This window comes from Zootoca vivipara, chromosome 11, assembly GCF_965207765.1.
Source record: "Zootoca vivipara chromosome 11, rZooViv2.hap1.1, whole genome shotgun sequence".
Lineage (NCBI taxonomy): Eukaryota > Metazoa > Chordata > Lepidosauria > Squamata > Lacertidae > Zootoca > Zootoca vivipara.
The window spans coordinates 22,461,458-22,475,103 of record NC_142594.1 but is presented as its reverse complement, the minus strand read 5'-3'; the positions used below and the strand labels follow the sequence as shown (position 1 = coordinate 22,475,103).

At 46.6% G+C, this 13,646-nt stretch overlaps 1 protein-coding gene across 1 annotated transcript; it reads right to left on the bottom strand.

Annotated features, from left to right (window-relative positions):
* Nucleotides 1–4,040: 4,040 nt before the first annotated feature.
* On the bottom strand, nucleotides 4,041–12,265 carry HOXA10 (homeobox A10). Its single transcript, XM_035129094.3, has 2 exons — nucleotides 7,269–12,265; nucleotides 4,041–5,442 (listed from the first exon to the last, which is right to left on the bottom strand). The coding sequence occupies exons 1-2, from the start codon at nucleotides 8,233–8,235 to the stop codon at nucleotides 5,168–5,170; spliced, it is 1,242 nt and encodes a 413-aa protein (XP_034984985.2). The 5' UTR covers nucleotides 8,236–12,265; the 3' UTR covers nucleotides 4,041–5,167.
* Nucleotides 12,266–13,646: the final 1,381 nt, after the last annotated feature.

Here is a 13,646-nt window from a genome sequence, read left to right as displayed (position 1 = left end):
ATGTTAGCTTCGCCATTTTCTTCATATGGTGCAAGTATTGTTTTTTCAGTATAAACAGGAATATTTTTTTAATAGCTCGGCTTTGTAGCTCATATAGCTGACTTCCATTTAGTGACAAATAATATGGAAATGAAAAAAGGTTCCTCATTAGCCGAATTCCTGCTTTCTTTGAACTGTTAATTACTTCCAATGAAATAGGCTTCGGGTTGGAATAAGGCGGCTACCAGTTTTTGGACATTACCCTGAACACATAAATTTGGGACTTACTCCCGAGTAAGTGTGTGCAGAACGGTAGCCGTTACATATAAACAACCCACATACATTGACTCGCCCATTTCGGGAAATTTTCGCCCGGGTTAAAAAATGTTATGCTGATCTCAATAGTATTTATTTCAAGTTAGAGTGCATTTATGGTCGCAGCTTCAGAGTTTTAATAACTATATCTGGTTACACACACACACACACACACATTATTAGGTTTTAACCCTTGAATCTACCTACCAGACAGATTAAAGGAAAAATAAAACCGCCGTTTAAGGGTTATAAGTGTGTGCTCGCACTTTATTTACTTATTTTACACAGAGTCTGAAGTAATCAGTATGTTCCTAAACATATCTAAGCAATGTAATTAACTAACGTTTTTCTCTCTCTCCACACACACACACATATATTCCACCTCCTTCTCCCTCTCATTCCTGCACACACATATATGTGTACACACAGAGACATATAAAGATTTCTTTTTTAAAAAAAAAGGAAACAAAAGTAGTCCAAATAGGATTTGGATAATACTGTATTCTGTAGGAGGTAATGTATTGCGCACTGATATGGATAATTCCGGGTTCTTGGGGTTGTCTGTTTTGTTGTGTTTCTAGATTTTAAATAAGATTTGCTCGAGATAAATGACCAAACAATCGTGGAATGATTCAGAAGAAGCACAGACTTCATACAGAAGGCTGGCTATTGTAGCTGCTTGCATACAGCAATGCCTTCTTTCTGTATTCACGTGGTGGGAATATGTACCTCCTCTAGATCCAAACCTTAGGCACGTGCATTCGTGCAAACACACACACATACATAACCACACAATGTCCATATTATAAGCAGCAATGCCCCGAAGCACTTATTCTGTGAACTTGCCATTTAAGTTATTCAACCATGGCAAAGTCTCCCCCAAAAATTGACCGGATGGTGTGTGTTTGTGGGAGGCAGAATTAAACAAATCTGATTTCTCCAGCCCTTTTAATTGTTCTCTGAAACGTTCGGAAACTTGGTGTGTGTGTGTGTGGAATATAAAGGATATTCCCGTGCGTTTCCCAATATCCCTGCACCCGGACCCACCCCAGGACATGGAACGGAGAGGTCTTGTTCATTTACAATAGCTGTAAACAATGTGTGTATCCGGTATAAACAAGGCGCTGCAGCTCCTTTGCCTCTTGCTGGGCTGCTGCGCATAAAAGGCAAGGCGACAGCACAGAACAGCCTGGAGCCCGAGTGAGGTCGCTGTTGCTTATTCCGCCTCATTGGAATGCAGGCGCCCGGACACACTCCAATAATGATCGTAACCGAGGCCTTGTGAGCTACAGATAAATCCTTGGGGTCCCCCCTCCAGAGTTTTTCTGCCTCCCCGGGCTCCCTCTTTCCGCCTCTTATGCCCTTAGGGTCTGCATTCCCTGCAGACATTGGAAGGACTGTTCTAGCTTCGGGGTAGGGGGAGAAAGAGCAGAGAGAAAAAAGGGTGATTCTGAAGGCCACCACTGTACGTAGAGGGAGAGCAAGGGCGCTCTCTCTCTCTCTCTCTCTCTCTCTCTCTCTCTCTCTCTCTCTCTCTGTGTGTGTGTGTGTGTTTGCGCAAACGGACGGGCGGCGAGACCTCATAACGCAATATAGCTCAATAAAATATAATGAGAGAGAACCAGTAAGCAGGGCTGGAAATTGCTACCAGATTCTCTCCCTTTACAGCGGAGTAACTGAAACACACCCAATACATAGAGAGGAAAACAGCAGTGCAACAGAATTTTTTGCGAATAATATCACCAGCAACAGCAGCGACAATAATCAAAGTATCCATTGATAGGGATTAGACAATAAAATCTGGACATTCCTAAACTGGCAGAGTGCACCTGACCTTGAAGGAAACCTGCATGAGAAAACCCGAAGACAACCGATCCTAGCTAAGTTTGAAGGTCTCCTCTAATAGCGCCTTTAAACATTTCCCCCCTCTTCCACCTTGGCTGAAATGGATTAATTGAGGGGCAGCCGGAAAGGCGCGGGTTTTTTCGGCGCGCAGAAGGCAAGCCAATGGCATTGGGACTTAACGCCTGCCGAGGAATGGCAGCTTCCCAGATTTCTTCAGTAAAAGGCGGTATTATTAGTATTGTATTGCTATTACTACTACGGATGGACTCCGGCGCTTATTCTTATTAGACCCGGTTGATGATTTCAAACTGAAGTAATTAAGGCAGTTTCGTGCTGTAGAGAGAGATTGAGATCCAGCCCCAACAACATGAAACTACCTAAACCACCGACCAGTTCTCAGCCTCCTAATTAAGAGGGCTCCCCACTGCCGCTTTCCTTACGAAACAGGATCCCGCTACGAATAAATATGGAGAGACACCAATGCCCAAAAGAAACAGATTCCGAGGGGGTGGGAAAAACCCACTCCCCTCGCAAAACCGAACAGCAACAAGACCTCACCCTTCCCACTGCCCCCCCCACCGCCCTCTCCACCAAAGTCTTCATCTCGGTCTACAAACTTTCCACATTCTTTGTGTTGTTGTTTTTTATAAATGAAGTTCGTTCTCTTCTTCTGGACCCGCCAAATCATTAAAACCGCCTTTGTGCCCACTTTGTAAGTCACTCCGTTTAATCTTACTCTCTACGTTCCATCATAGTTCTCTAATTTAGCCACGGATCGAATTGGGGATGATTTATTTTTAAAATGCAACTTAGAGAAAGGGGCAGCGGGGCCAGACAGGCCTCGAAAGGCAAGAATCCTTGTATACATAGGCTATCGGAGACGATCAAGATGCGCGGGTTCAAAGTCTGGAAAAAGAAATGGCTACACAGCCCTTTCAGGCTCCCATCATCACCACCGTCTCCACTCCCACCCCTTCCAATCTCCCCCTCTCTCTTCCCTCCCCACCCGATTTGCCTTTGTCTGGATTCTGGAGCTGATCAACGCGCAATGATACAGAACCTTAAGGCCAAAACATTCTCCGCTTAAGCGCATCCGCAAGCAGGCAGGTAGCGAGGGGAGGAAAAATCATGGCGGAAAAGCTGATCGATCAAGGAGAACAAGGCTCAAGATCCTCGTTCCCACGTGCTCACCTTATCAGAATCGTCTTTTTTGCGGGGTGGGGCATCTAGGTTTTCCTCTGGAGTTGAAAAGAGCTCCGAGCGTCTAGCGGGGTAGTTTTGTTTGGTTTAAAAATAAAAAATAAAAGTGGATCCTTCCTCGTGAATTAACCAGCGAGTTATTTTAATAAAATAAATAAATAAATAAAGAGAAGCCCAAGTCCTCTAGCTTTGCAAATAAATAGCCCTTGGCTTCCTCTGCCTGTGCAGCTCCTCAGTCAACTAAAACCACTCGTCCAAGACAGCAACAATCCAGATATACTAGCAAGTCATAAAACTGAACAAAAGCCGACAAACCTTACAGCACCATTGCTATATGGCCCAGACAAATTACGACCGTCTAGGTAATATTTAAATAGATTCCTAAAGTAATTGCAGGGGGCTCGGGCAAACTATTCCTGTTGTAAAAGTTCTTGGAGATCTGAAAGTAGGACCATGAGAATAAACAGTCACAAACGAGGTATTTTTTTTTAAAGAGGGTGGTTCATTCCATGCCTTTTATTCTTCTTCCAAGAGAAACATAAACAACGTCTCCATTTTGTCCTGTGGGGTTTGTGTGTGTGTGTGTGTGTGTGTGTGTTGCTTTACTTCCATGCAGGGCAGCATTACAATTAATTGGTTTTAAGGTAAGGAGGGGATGGACGAGAGATAGAGCTAACATCGAGAATAACGCTACAGAATGCTTTGCTTGCAACAGTATCGGCATTTTAATAATATTAATAATATTAATATTAATAGACATTTATACATATTCTGTATTCATAGATATTTTTTCTTTTTTAAAAAAACTTCTCTTTGCACTACACGCCTGACCTTTTCAACGCATGTAACTTCACAGTATCAAGGAAACCAGGGAAAAAACTTTTATCTCCCTTGCTGTCCCCCACAGTCAAGACAGGGAAAAAAATTCTTCTGGTGGTCCAATATACATAGAATAACACACCTCTCCGTGGACAAAGTCGTTTCTCCTCTCCAAAGCGAGGAGATTTCTTCCTTCCTTCCTTTCATGTGCTTGCCAAGCGTAACTAGCGGTAACCCAAAGGTATCCAAAGCAAAAACTACCTCAAGTCATTACCTACAACCAGAAAGTGTAAGATTTTAGCCAATAAAGCGAGACAAAGACTTTCCTCTCTCCTTTTTGGGGGGGGAAGGGGGGAGGAGGGGGAAGAGGTATCATTTTCGTGGCAATTTTAAAAGTTGTAATACGTATTAAATATAGATTTTTTTGAGTACGCGGGGGATTGGGCACAAGCAAACATATAAGTGCGCCAGCCTTGGCTCCTGACGCCATATTATATAACCTGATTTTATCTGGATCGGCTAGAAGCATGCTTCCTATTAAGCAGCGGCGTGGCCAGATTTTAATTATTCAAAACTTCCTCGGCCCAGATCCAAAACACCAGCTATCACTACAGTGCGGTGGGAGAGAACGCCAGTTGCCTTCATTCTGATTTGGCTCAATTTTCTGAAAATGGAGTTTGAGGAGGGGGTGTTGAGAAGGGGGGGACAATAGGCATCTAGGGTTCTGAAAACCCTTTTCCCCCCCTCGGCGCCAGACTTTCCAGAACCGAGAATGCACTGAGGGCAGTAGCGGACATGGATGGGGTAGTGTGCATCAGTTATGGCTTCATCCCAACGAAATCAATTACCAAGAGGCCATGGAGAGGCTGAGGATGTAATTGAAAGGCTTGAACCCACACAGGTGCGAGTAGCTAGAGGCTTAGGGGGTGGGGAGGAGACCGGTGGGTGAGGAGGGGGGGGTGGAACCGTCCTAGCTGTTTAAACCATCAAGTTGCGTGCCTAGGGTTCATCAGGAGAAATTGAAGTTGGCTGTGAGCTCCCGGATTCGATTTTCCCTGTTCATTTTCTTCAGTTTCATCCTGCGGTTCTGAAACCAGATTTTGACTTGTCTGTCTGTTAGGTGGACTGTGCGGCTGATCTCTAGGCGACGCTCACGAGTCAGGTACATGTTGAACAGAAACTCCTTTTCCAGCTCGAGAGTTTGGTGCTTGGTGTAAGGGCATCGCTTCTTCCTGCCACTTTTTGCGGTGAGCCAACTGGCTGCGCTCTCTCCTTTTGAATTGCCTAGTTTTAAGGAAAAAATAAGAAAAATGGGAAGGTTACCAGAACACCAGGAAAACTTGGGCGGCGTAGCGGGGCTCGGGTGGGGGGACACTTCCGTACTGTACTTAGTACCGAATATAAATTTGAGAAGGACACTCTGGCCTTCCTTCAGGGTTCCTGTCCGGGTCCCTCTTAAATTGGTAGCCCCCAAAGGAGAGCGAGCATTGCAACACACTCCCTGACTTTGCCGTAACTCGCTGGTCTGAGAGACCGGCTCGCTTTTGGAGTTGACACAGATGCGCACAAATGCCTTTGGCAGTGGCGTCTTACAGGGTTTTGCCCCTGCTTCAGTTCTGGCCGTTTGTTCTCAAAACACTCGTTCCGAGACCGCCCCCTGCTCCCTCCCCTAAATCCAGATTATTCAAAAATGTGGTCAACGCCACTGAAGCGCTCGATCAAAAAAAAAAACACAACAAAAAACACCCAAAAAGCAAACAAACCTGGATGGCTTTTTCGAATTGTTATGCCTAATACTTCTGGCGAATGAGGACTGCAATCCCATCTAAGCTACCCCACACACCCTTCCAGAGCAATCCTTGGCATGTTCGCTCAGAAGTAAGTCCCACTGTGTTCAGTGTGGCTTACTTCGCGGTAAGCGGGTATAGGAATGTTGCGTTACTGAGAATCAAGCCCGTTTAATTCAGTGATGCAGCAAACAAGCATGCATAGGAACGGGCTGTGCGTTTCCAAATTCGATGTATTCATTAAATTTAAACCGTTGGGCAGTTTAGCGGTTTAGCACACACTGATGATGCACTTTTTTTTTTAAAAGCACATGTGTGTTTCTCTTTATTTTTTGGAAGTACATGTAACTGGAGGTGGGGTTGGGACGGGAAACCCAACTCTCTCTGTGTGCACTTAGATAACGATATGCATATGCATATATGTGTACACACTTAACATGCTTCATTGCGTCCTGTTTCAGAATTGTGGGAGATACAACAACTAAAAGCTCTTATTATTATTTTCTTATTCCCTTTAGTGGCATAATGAAATGGAAAATTATTCTGCAAAAGCCACTCGCCATCCCCGCGCGTTGAAATGAATGACTGAGCTCCGATCAGGAACTCTGGCATTTTTGTAGAGCTCCCATTCATTCCAATGACCCTGAGTATATTTCAACAGAGAAGCCTTGTAGCGCTCTGGAGAGCCTCTCGCAGCGCAGTCTCCAGCAGTCTAATTTGATAGTGCTTCATAGAAGAGAATTTTAACCCAGCTGCTTTTTTTTAAGGCATCCAGGATCGTAAACTAGAACTTAGCCTGTTAATGGGCTTATTTATTGGCGCTGGCCCCTTGCTTACTTTGGACGCTTTACAAACATCTATGTTATCTCTGCAGTTACCTCAGCATCACTTGGGGCGAGGAAATACAGAGCTGTATTTATCTCTTTTTCATTTTCTTCCTATTTTGTTTCTTTTCAAGCCCTCTGTGCTTTTGCTTTAGGATTTTACCCATACTCAGCTTTTATTTTATTTCCTTTTTGTACGGATCATAAACTCGAAGTGGTGGATATGCCAATATTTATTTATTTATTTATCTTTACAGCATCCCAGCTTCCAAATATGAATGGCAGCTCAGCAGGTTACGCTAAGCCGCTCTATGAATGGCCATTTTGGCCAGCGAAGGGGGCTTCGAGTATTCTGGGCGATTCTCACCCCCTTATCGCATCCCACCCACCCAACCCTCCTGGTTTTTGTGGCAGTGGGGCCGGCTGCCGTGCGCGGGGGCGGGGGAGCTAGGCGGGTAGAGAGTAGTGCAAATTTTATTTATTTATTTATTTTGCTTACCTAGCGTTTCCTTCTCTGGAGAGGGCTTGCTGTTCTCTGAAGGAGCCGGGGAGAGTTCTTCGGGGGCCGAAGAGGAAGCTTGCCCTTCTTCCTCACCCCTTTGGGCCACGCAAGCCAAGGTGCTTGGTGGGGATGAATCCTCGCTGTCTTTTCTCCCCGGATCCGGCGGTGGGACTGCAGGAGTCAACGCTGGCGGAGTTTCAAAGCGCACTTGAGGTTGCGGGGCGAACTGGGAAGGAACTACCATCTGCCCCGGATGGTGCTGCTGCTGCTGTTGGTGATGATGTTGATGGTGGTGGTTGCTGTTGTTGTAGCTGCTGCCATTGCTGCTGCCGCTGCTCTTACTAGTACCGTAGGCTTGAGACAAGCGGAAGTAGCCTGGGACGGGCACCCCGGCGGCTGTCACGTTGTTCATGGAGCAGACCTCCGAGCTCAGCCTTGGGAAAACGGACAAGTCGGTGGCCGCTGCCTCTTTGGGGCCCTTCTCGGCGTCATAGAGGCAGTAGGAGCTCTCCTCTTTGATGTTGGGAGCGAAGGAGCAGGAGGTCGCCTGCGGGCTCTCGTGCTCTTCCAGGCGGCAGGACCTGGGGGGATCTAGCCAGACTTCCATCCCTGACATGTAGGCGTGAGAAGCCGCCGCCACGCTTGGAGAAGGGCCTTCATTGCGTTTGCTCAGGACCGGGAAAAGCCCGTAGCTTTGCAGCCCATAGGACAGATCGGACGCCTGTGGCAGGTAGACACCGCTGTTGTTGGGATAGTAGCCGCCGCCGCCGCCGCCTCCTCCGCCTCCGCCTCCTCCAACTCCTCCGCCGCCCCCGCCTCCTCCTCCTCCGCCTTCCCCTCTGCTCGAGGCTGAGCTGATCAAGGAGTCCACCAAAAAAGAGTTTGCAGCGGGGCTCTCCGAGCATGCCATGGCCGTGGTGGAATAATTTGGCGAAGAGAGCAGATAGCCCTTTCTGGCTGACATTTCTTGTGCAAAACATGCTGGATATGATTAGAGATACCCCCGCGCCACGGCGAGTGCGTGCAGCCAATGGAATCCCAGCCCTCGCCAGCAACCCCTCCCCGTTTGGTTTCGTAGGCAATGAGCTGCTCTCAGGTCCACTGCTGAATTTTATATCTCTCTGTGTGTGTGTAAAATCGATGTTGCCACATAGCTGCCCTTGCCTAGGTACCCGGGGTACAACTGATGTTGCCACATATAGGCTGCCTTTTGCCTGAGTGTGAGCAAAGGAGGGGGAAAGGCGCGCGTGGGCTCTTGCGCATACGGAGGAGAAAGGGGAGTCAAACAATAGAAAAACAATTTGGCCTGATTTTAATTCAGCCCATAATTTAGCCAGGCTTCCTCTTTAAGCATATGTGCTAATATAAAATTGCAAAGGAGCATATTAAGCGTTTAGGTCATAAAGCGAGCTGTAAGTGAACCTTTCAACATTCCAACTCCTCTCTCTCTTTCTGCCACCTCGCCACCAACATTTCCCCCCCTCCCCCTTTTGCTCTCCCAATCCCATCTCATACAGCCCATGGCTGTGATGAAATTAATAAAACCACCAAGCCTCAGTATTTATTGTCAAGCCCTGGGACACGCATTTGCTTACCTATTTTTAGTGGTGGTGATTATGGCATCACGGGCCACTGGAAGTTCTAAACCAATCTGACATCCACACTAGCCCTGAAGGTTTACGGGCATCATAAAGTCACCCAATGTCTCCTCAAGATGACAACGACACTAATGAAGAAAATTCTCAAGCCTGGCTCCCATCTTTGAATATTGGCATATACGTGTTTTACTCGGAAGCAAGTCCCACTGTGTCCAGTATGGGATGGGTGGGTTTACTTTCAGCTAAGTGTGCATATAGAAATGCCGCCTCAGAAGTGAACCTCAGCCGAGAGGCTGAGGAGCGCCACTGTGAAATAATAGTCCTGTCTAGCGCCGCAGAAGCAACAGTAACTATAAGAGCCCATCTTTGTTGACCCAGTAAGCAAGTATTGTATTGAAGTCTTCCGTATCTGGTCTTGCGAAGCAGAAATATATGGTGTGTCTTGTAGGAATGAGGGTAGCAAAAGGTCTCACAGAAAGTGGATGCGAGATATCCTCAGATTAACATTAAATTCTAATGGGTAGTGTTCGTTTTTGGTCCCCCCCCCCAATGGGGAGTATAACAATCACACACCCACTATAGATTCAAAAGTGCGCCACAAGCAAATTATTTCAAAATACCTTCATTATCAACCCATAAAAGGCTAAAAAGGACTGTCAGACAAAACTGTGTAGCCAGTTCGTAATTGTGGCGGAGATGGTAGACAACTAGCAGACAAGAGAGTGAGATCGGCAGACGGGGGCAGATAGATAGATTTTATAATGGGGGGGGAGCGAAATAAGGACTCCACTTCTCTCTCTGCCTCTTTGTCTCTCATATTCTTGGCACACGTTGTTTGGAAATAATAAAAACTTGGGAGAAATAACATCTCTTATTGTCCATGGAGTCTTTTAGAATTATTATTTTTTCAAGAAAATAAAACAAATAAATATTTGTTTAACTTTTTTTTTAAGGTTACAAATCCCTGCCTTAAGTATCTCTTCTTCCAAACCGCCCCAGCTGGTAGGATTTAAATGATCGCCTGTCTCTGCTCCCAAGCGAGTAGGAATATTCTTTTGAACAATTCAATATTGTGCTGTAAATCTTCTGCTCGGTTCCGTTTTGGCACCCACTCCCTCGTCCATAAAGCCCTCAAAAGCGCTAAGAATGCCAAGGGAATCGGGAGGCAAAGGCGCTGCCTTATTTTCCTGACCAAGCCTTCGGTGTAGTGAGTGCAGCAGAGAGGGTGGCTTTCAGATATACCCTCTCTCTCTGGCACGGCTTACCCTTGGCTTTCATACAATGCAGGGCGAGTCCTGCAAAAAGGATGCCACTCATATGCCACTCCGCACATTTCCCCCTCTCCACACCACGGAGGGCTGGGTGGGGTAGGATTGATCTGCCAAGCCTCGCGTGCCTAATAACGCCCTGGTTTTGCCTACAAAAGTGGGGAAATTCCCTCCCTTCCTTTTGGGATTCCCCTCCGCTTAGCTTCTAAAACATTCAGAAGGCAACAGGACACAGAACGTGAGTTCTCTCCTAGGGAAGTTAACGCGAAGAGGGGCCTCCTGAGGTTTCTGGCTTGTCGGATGGGAAGCCTGGCAGAGATTGTTGCAACTTTGCCGGGCCCGTAAAATCTTTATGGGCAGGCAAGACGTCCTTCTTCTTAAGCCACTTCCACCACCGCCATACCCATCACCCTCACCTATCATCTCCTCTTCCACCAGCCAAAAATTGCACCCTGGGTTTTTCACTTCTGCTGGCTTCCAGCACAAGTTAAGCATGTAGGCAGAACAACCAGAAGCAGGGGGTCAGCAGCCTATAAGAAGAGCCGCCTTCCCCACACCCTGGAGTAATATTGTCCGTGTTTCCCCAACTCGACTTAACTTACACTGTGTTAATGTGTGAGGAACAAGTTCTTATCAGATTCCTAGGAGGGCAATATGACTTCTAGCAAAATTAATGCCATATAAGGAGCACTTTTATGGGCTAGCACATTGGAAACCTATTATCAATGGGCTTAGAGTTGTAACAGCAGATCTCCGTGCAATGAAATGGGACCCGCGCGCACGGCCCACCTTCCTTTCCCCAGGACTTGGAGGGGCTAAAATCAGGTAGATCAAAACTTCGAGGAGGGGGGATCTCGTCCCTCTGTGCGGTGTGTTGATCCCCGCCTTCACCCCTCATCTGCCAGATCCAAAAAATATTGCTACTTATGCAACAACAACAATAACAACAGCCGTCTACCTGGGGAAGGGTCCGTTGGCGAAGAAAGGAAAGATAAGAGAAGTCTGTTTAAAAATAATAATCACCCCCCCCAGTTTAAATAAAAAGATTGCGAATCTATATATCCCAATGGAAAGAATTCCCTTCAGCCATTCCTCTCTTTAAAGAAGGTCGAGCCGATTCGTGAGTCTAGCGAAGGCGAAAATCCTGGAGATACGGGAATGCGCATTTCATAAGTGCAGGGGCGACTGACTGACCGTGTCCTGTTTCAGAGAGGTCCAGGGGCACCCCGTGGGCCACTTTGGAGGTCAGTTGGACCTTTAGTCGGATCCATCCCAGCAAGACTTGGTTTCTGCTCTTAAGATTCAAGAGAAGAATCGAAGGGGAAACCCACAGTCGAAACCAGAGGAGCGGGGCTAGGAAAAGATGTTTGAAACCTCTTTTCTTTCAGGTTAGAACCGCTTGCAGCTGGACACACGCACACACACGCACCCTCTGCAATCAAGGGTACTATAAGGAAGCGGCCTCTCATATCCAGGGCCCCCTTTTATGGTTGCGTTTGTGGGACCCAAAGCGTCTGGGCTTTGAGGGTCAAGGCACCCAGGGCCGGATCCGAAGCCCGGGGAGGTCAATGGTAAAGAGAAGGCTAGCATTTGACTCGGGGAAGCTTTTGGATCGCGCGAGGAGGAGCTCGTGAACTCGGCTCTCGGCGCCTTTTTCTTTAATCGCTAACAAGGCCAAAAGCATCGTCAAAGCCAGTGAAGTAAAACTAATAATGTGCACTTGATTTTTAACTATAAAAGATAATGGTCAATTCTAGAGCAAACTAAACTACTTTGGCGTGCATTGTGTGTAGCGGTAACATTTTAAACACTTAACAATGTGTCTCGGACATTAACCAGGACTTTATAGCATTTCTTGAGACTATTATGCAGGGCGGGGGGGGGGCGGGGAGAGAGAAATGACTGCTTTTTCATTCTGCTGCTGCCAACAAACTCGTCTGGGAGATTGGGAAGTGGGTGGGTGGAGGGTTGGCGGGTTAAGCACCAGCAAACAACCAACCAGCTCTACAACCAGGTTGCGCTGGAGCGTGTGGGTCGGCAAAGCCTAGAGTCTCCGTAGTTGAGTTATGGAATGGACCGAAGGCTCTCAGAAGCCACCCAAAGGGTTGGTAGTTTGGGGTGAGTGGTGGGGAGACGAGCTCTTGTACACTGCGGAGTCACCGATATCCTATTAATTTTTTAAACAACAACATCAACAACACAGTTATTGGTCCAAGAGAAATATAATGCCTGCATTAGTACAGTCGTTAGGCTGTTTTATGAGTTTGAAGTGAAAATTAAAAAAGACTGGAAGGGCTAAGTAAGACACAATAACTTAAGCCAAGTTAGATCGAAGGAGGGATTCCCCCCCCCCTACTACTTTCGGTCTCTCTTCCTTTAAAATCCCACTCGCTGAAGAGAATGATTTATCCACTACTTATTTCCAGGAGGAACTAAAAAGGTACAACATTGTTAAGAAAGGGATGCTATTTTGTATGCTAATTAAAACGGGCTTTATATTTCTGACATGGGTAAATTGAGGTTTTGCGGGGAAGGGGCTGGCGGTGACGGGGCGCGGAGAGGAAGGAAAAAGTGTAAAAGCTATCATGGGAGTCGGAAGGCTGCCTGCCTTTAAATATATAGCCGCAGATTGCATTTTGTAAATCTTCACCCAAATTAATACAATCAGTGCGCACTTATTTAATATTAAAAGTGTCAGTTGTCAAGAATGTGACTGTGTGCCAAGGCAGTTTTCCCTCTGGAAAAATTTCTAAACAGGCGGCTTTCCATCAGGCGTTTTAATAACTGCATCTCTGCGCCAAGAAAAGGTGTCAAACGACTACCGAAGTAATTTTTTATCTTCGCTTCGAAATTCTTTCAGGTTGAAAGGGGGGAAGGGGGGAGAGGGCGTGAAGGGTAAAGAGTGAGCGACGATCGGGTTTGGGAGATTTATTTCCTTTAAAATTTGGACTTCGTTTGCACCTTAAACCCATTTTTTTCCTGGCAGCTGGGATTCTGGTCTGGCTGAAATTCTGCTCACCGGTTTGCTGGTGACTACCTTCCTTCTTCTCTCTGATAGGCATGGGATTTATGTGCGGGCAACCGAGCGCAGGATCGTAGCCTGGCACCCCAGTGTTAAACGCGTCGGTAGGGAAGGAAGTCCTGCTGGTTTCAATAGGACATCCTTCCGCGCGAGAGTGGCTGGGACCACAGACGTATATGAATGCGTATTTACTTGGACGTAAATTCAGTTGAAGTCAAGGGCATCTCTCCCAAATCAACGTCTCCTAAGGAATGGGAGCAGAGCACAAGTCTTTTCAGGTCTCAGTGGGGCTCACATTCAAAATAAGGCCGTTCCAAGGCCTAAGCTAGAGTATCCGGAGCATAAGAAAGCTATTAAATACTACAATCCTGCTCACACTTAACCTGAGACTTGAGCCCTATTGAATTTAATGCGACACAATTCTGGGTTAGCAAGCCTAGGCCCAGGCTAGCAGACACATATCTAGCATTTTCCGTCATAGATTTCC

Excerpts from the sequence above, each read along its gene's own strand:
- HOXA10 (XM_035129094.3), bottom strand. The coding sequence starts at position 8,235 with ATGTCAGCCAGAAAGGGCTATCTGCTCTCTTCGCCAAATTATTCCACC. Across the intron at positions 5,443-7,268 it reads TCCAGAGAAGGAAACGCTAG|GCAATTCAAAAGGAGAGAGC; the intron begins GTAAGCAAAATA and ends CCTTAAAACTAG.